Source organism: Oryza glaberrima, chromosome 8 (genome assembly GCF_000147395.1).
Source record: "Oryza glaberrima chromosome 8, OglaRS2, whole genome shotgun sequence".
Taxonomy (NCBI): domain Eukaryota; kingdom Viridiplantae; phylum Streptophyta; class Magnoliopsida; order Poales; family Poaceae; genus Oryza; species Oryza glaberrima.
In genome coordinates, this window is record NC_068333.1 from 6,845,217 (window position 1) to 6,850,514 (window position 5,298).

General features: G+C 43.0%; 1 protein-coding gene across 1 annotated transcript; it reads left to right on the forward strand.

Annotated features, from left to right (window-relative positions):
• LOC127782642 (cytosolic sulfotransferase 1-like) lies at positions 1 to 4,577 on the forward strand. Its single transcript, XM_052309912.1, has 2 exons — positions 1 to 587; positions 3,844 to 4,577. The coding sequence occupies exons 1-2, from the start codon at positions 1 to 3 to the stop codon at positions 4,340 to 4,342; spliced, it is 1,086 nt and encodes a 361-aa protein (XP_052165872.1). The 3' UTR covers positions 4,343 to 4,577.
• The last annotated feature ends 721 nt before the right edge of the window (positions 4,578 to 5,298 follow it).

Sequence of the window (5,298 nt, forward strand, 5' to 3'; positions counted from 1 at the left end):
ATGGGTAGCACGGGAGAAGTAGTGCTGGCATCGGGAGGAGGAGCGGCGCCGGCGACGTCGCGCGACAGACGGGCCGCCGCGGGGCCGGGGCCTGTCGCGTTCAAGGACGCCGCCGACGCCGACGCCATCCCGGTGCGCCCTCCCACGGAGCACGACGCCGCCGTGTCCGCCATGCCGGCGCGCGTCGTCCACAACCTGAAGCTGCGACAGCACCAGGGGTACTGGGTGCTCGACACCTGGGCGCGCGGCGCGGTCGCCATGCAGCGCGGCGGCGGCCTCGTGCCCCGCGCCGACGGCGACGTCCTCCTCGCCAGCCTCCCCAAGTCGGGGACGACGTGGCTCAAGGCCCTCGCGTTCGCCGTCATGGCGCGGGCGGCGCACCCGCCGGCGAGCCCCGACCACCCGCTCCGCCGCCTGAACCCGCACGACTGCGTGCCCCTCATCGACAGGCTCTTCGCCGCCGGCCGCGACGCGGTTCTCGACGAGCTGCCGTCGCCGAGGCTGATGTGCACGCACATGCCGCTGTCGCTGCTGCCGGCGACAGTGGCCGACGGTAGCTCCGGCTGTAAGATCATCTACATTTGCAGGTATCCGGGACTTTGTGCGTGATACAGTTTGAACCACTGGCTAGCAATTACTGGCTCAGTTTATTAACTTACACACATGACATGAGGAAGATAAGCAATTATGGAGTAAATGGTAATAAAATAAAGTGATTGAATTAATAGGACAAAAAAATGACGCTACATCTTTCGCAAAATCCTTATTTAGGCCACAAAGCAAAAAATTCATACCGAATTCAAATATTAAGTCTAAACTCAAATGTGCCGGATATTAAAAGCTAAATATTAGGCACATGAAAATTTGGAATTTCCAAACACCTAAAATTATGCATTGATTGCTAATCATAAAATTGTAAAGCCATGTTAATGTGTTCGATGTTATTTCTTTTTAACTACATAAATATATTGTAGTAGTATATAGTTTTACTTTATTTTTGCATGTCACTTTGTATTTTTTTACCAATTGTTAATTTATTTCATGGTATTTGTAAAATTATTTTAAGTTTAGGTTATAATATATCATTGTTAAACCATTTATCTATGAAATAAGGATAACTTTGCAAACAGATAGATATACCACGGGGAACGATGAGAATCGTACCTTCCTGATGCCCTCATTACACTATTGCTTGAACTGTCATAGGTACCGGTTAGAAAGTCATAGGTATCGGTTTCCCTAGCCGGCACCTATGCAGTTGCGCATAGGTGTCAGTTCTTACCAGCTAACACCGGTGTGAGGAATAAAAAAAGCAAGGTTGCTCAACAACGAGCAGCTACTGATCCCCATCCAAGAACCACCCCTATAAGATCCCCTCATCACATCCAAGAACACAATTACGAAATCAACACTAAGATATAAAATCAACATCAAGAACAAATAGAGAACACACAGAGAGGAGAATAAAATAAATCATCGCAGTTGCTGCCTCTCGACAAACCGGTGCTTCTCCCACCTGATCCCCTTAAGGAGGATAGATCCAGACGATGACGTTCAGGGTGGAGATGTATAGGCCCGGTAGGGTGTGTAGCGGCACGGGACCTCGCGCTGCTCAAGCCCGTGCTCACCGTCCACCGCCGCTGCCCCAGCCTACACCACCGCTAGGACGGGTTCCTCGTGGATGGCGCTGCAACGGGGCAGAAGCCACTCTTCTCCATACGCCGCTTGTCTATCCTTGGCATTGGCTCTAACGCCGGCGCCGTCCTCGTTGATATTCTCGGCCCCGGTGCCACCGGCGAGTTCCACGTTGACAGGACCTTCTAGCGGTGCTGCTGCTGCATGGTAGCCGGATTCGGTGGACCCCGACCTCCAGGCGGCCGGATCTAGCATGGCTTGGAGGTGGTGGTGAGGAGGAGGGGCAGGATTACTTGAAGGGGCGTCACCAGGGAGAGGAAGAGGAGGCAGAGGAGGGAGGAGTGGCGGCGGACGAAGATGGATGAGGAGGAGAGGCCCGTGTGGTGGGGATGTGCGAAAGATGTGGACAAGGAGTACGGGGTAGGGAGAAAAGTGGGGAGAAAATGTGAGGATAGATGTGTGAAAGATGTGGATAAGAATGTGGCTTGGCTCGGTCAGTTTTATGGGTAATAGTTAATTAAAAAATCAGTTCATATAATATATAATAAGTTTTTTTTAATTATTAACCAGTACCTACAATATATTATAGGTCCTAATTCATTTGAAAATAGTGTGCTGATTTTTTCTTTAGAACTGACACTTATATTACTCAAAGATGTGTGTTCTATATTTTTTTCATCGCGCAAATATGAGATAAGATCCATAGGTAACGGTTTTAAATGTCAACCGACATCTATGAATCGATATCAATAAGGGGTATTGTAGTAGTATTAATAATTATGATTTCTGTGATGAATAGCAATGGCCAGAGAAGAATAAAATCATGTCGTTAATATATATGTGCAAACAAAATACGATGAGGGGGAGAGAGAGAGAGAACGGGGAGGGAGAGAGCGACTGGAGGGTATTGTAGTAGCGTTAGTACAGCACAAGGCGTACTTGTGCTAGCTACGTGATAGAATTGGACAATTCACCTGGAAGGTGACTGGGTGTTATCATATCAATTAATTAGGTGTACCGAATATTTGTTAGCTACAATAAGGACGGTCGACAGAGTGGGGCTGATATATGCATGGGCTAGCTCGACCAAAGTTGCTACTGTGTGTCCTTTAGCTAATTAATTAGACAGATACACACCATATTTTTTATATTATAATTCGTTTAATTTTTTTATTAGTTAAACTTTCTTAAACTTGATTAAGTTTATAAAAAATATAGTAATATTTCTAATAAAAAACAAACATATTATCAAAATATATTTAATGTTAAATTTAATAAAACTAATTTAATGTTATAAATATAACTTAAAGAAATTTGACTAATAAAAAAGTCAAACTACTTATATATCAAATGGAGGGAGTATATAATTAAACAACCTCTATATATAGCCATAATTTGGGCACATATATTCCTCTTTAATCTCGCTCATCAATAGACCGGGAGTAAATACATAAGATCTTATACACATACTCTCTCTTTCTCTCTCTGCATATGTGTGTGGTATATATAGATAGACATGTCGATATATATAATATTCAATTTGCGGCCCAATATATTTGTACCATGATGAAGTGATAACTAACTAAGATTATTAATGTAAATAAGTGGGATGGAATGATACCACCATTTTCAAATTTTGCTTGGTGCATGTGCGTAGAACATAGATCGATCACCGAAAGACATAAAGGCAAAATTAACAAGTTGCTTGTGACAAATATAATTCTCATATGATATATGTTCATTGTTTTCATGGAACACATCATAATCAACAATGTTTTACTCCTATCATTCATCAAAAATTCAAACCACAATTTGATAATTGCATCGTGAATCAAGTGTAAGAGCACACACATCGAACACTATAATATAATCACTGCAGCATGCCATGTGTAATTAAAAAAAAAGTGCACATCGATCGATCTAAAGACAACTTAAAGTTTTAACATACAATGTCCAGCCTTATTGAAGACTTGCGCAGTCCATATGTATAAGTACCCCAAAATACAGATATGCTTCATAATCTTCGTCAAATGCAATAACTAGCTAGGTGGTAACCAGGTTTGAGCTGTAGTTACGTAGTTTTTCAATTTTGTAGTTAAATATATGTAGTTTAATTTTGCTATTTGTTAAAACACTATTGTTAAGTCTTATTCCTTTTTCTCAATAAAAAATAAGGAGCTGCCAAAACATATATATGTACATGTGCAGGGATCAGAAGGATGCATTGGTCTCCATGTGGCACTTCCTGAAGCGCAATGGGTTACAAAATCTGTCGCTCCAAGAGGTGTACGAGTCCTTTTGCGAGGGCACATGCTTCGGTGGCCCTGTTTGGAATCACATTCTCGAGTACTGGAGGGCAAGCAAAGCAAACCCAAGCAGGGTGCTCTTCCTTAGATATGAGCAGCTGCTTCAAGACCCAACAGATAGCATCAGGGAGCTAGCCGAGTTCGTCGGGCAACCATTCACTAGCTCCGAGGAAGAAGCTGGTGTTGTCACGGAGATCGTAGAGCTCTGTAGCATGGAGAATCTCGTGAGCCAGAAGGCCAACAAGGAAGGTTCCCAAGGTGTGTTCATCAAGTTCTCTCACGACTCGTATTTTCGGAAGGGGGTGGCAGGGGATTGGATGATCCACATGACCCCTGAGATGGGAAAACATCTGGATGCGATTCTCCGGGACAAGTTTGATGGGTCAGGACTCACTATCTGAATACGCATTTAGTTATGTGTGTTTCGTCGACTTTTAATTTATGCTCAACAATAGTACGCAAAAAACGTTGGATTGTTTTTTTCTTGTTGAACCTTTTCTCCATGTATTGAAATAATGGTGTTGTTTGGAAGTATAGTTTGTAACCTTTTATGCTTGTAAAACGGTTATAACTTTGTAATTTCCAAGGCACCAAGGAAACCCCTTTGTAATTTCCCGAATTCGGTTAATCACAATATAACTTGTGTTTGGGTAAGTGTTAGAGTTATTACTCTTGCTATTGACGTAATGGGATAATGGACTAGCTATATGACATAATGATTCCCCACAAATTGCTGCAGGATGGCTGTGGATATCATTTTCTTTGGAGAGATGCACATACCTATTCCCTCGGTCTATACTTGTCATTTTGAGTTTTTCTTTTGTAACGTTTGAGCATTCGTCTTATTCAAAAGATTATGGAACTATTATTTATTATGTTTGTGACTTGCTTATAATCCATGATCTGCATAATTTCAATCCATGATTATGGAATAAATATAATTCATAAGTTGGTTATAATTCATGATCTGCATAATTTTAATTTCTCCCAGCAGGGCCATCATCTTAATCCATAAGTTCTGGTACTAGTTACTAACTCTTTTTTATTTGCTACAGATATGTAACCTCCTACTAACAACCTGTTGTAGGATCGAACAAGACCAAACAAACCTACCGAAAGAGGGAGAGGGTGAATGGTAGGGAAAACTAAAAACCCAAAATCTTTTGCGGAATAAAAGATTTACCTCGAATGGAGTAGATGACGAAGCCCTGTCGCTGCCGGTCAAACTGCCCCGAAGGTACTGGTTAAACCGCCATAATGCCTGCGGTTAGACCGCCATGTCCCCACCAGTTAGACTGCCGCCTTGCTCTCGGTCAAACCGTCAGGACCCAGAAAACACCAGTAGATGACAAACTCG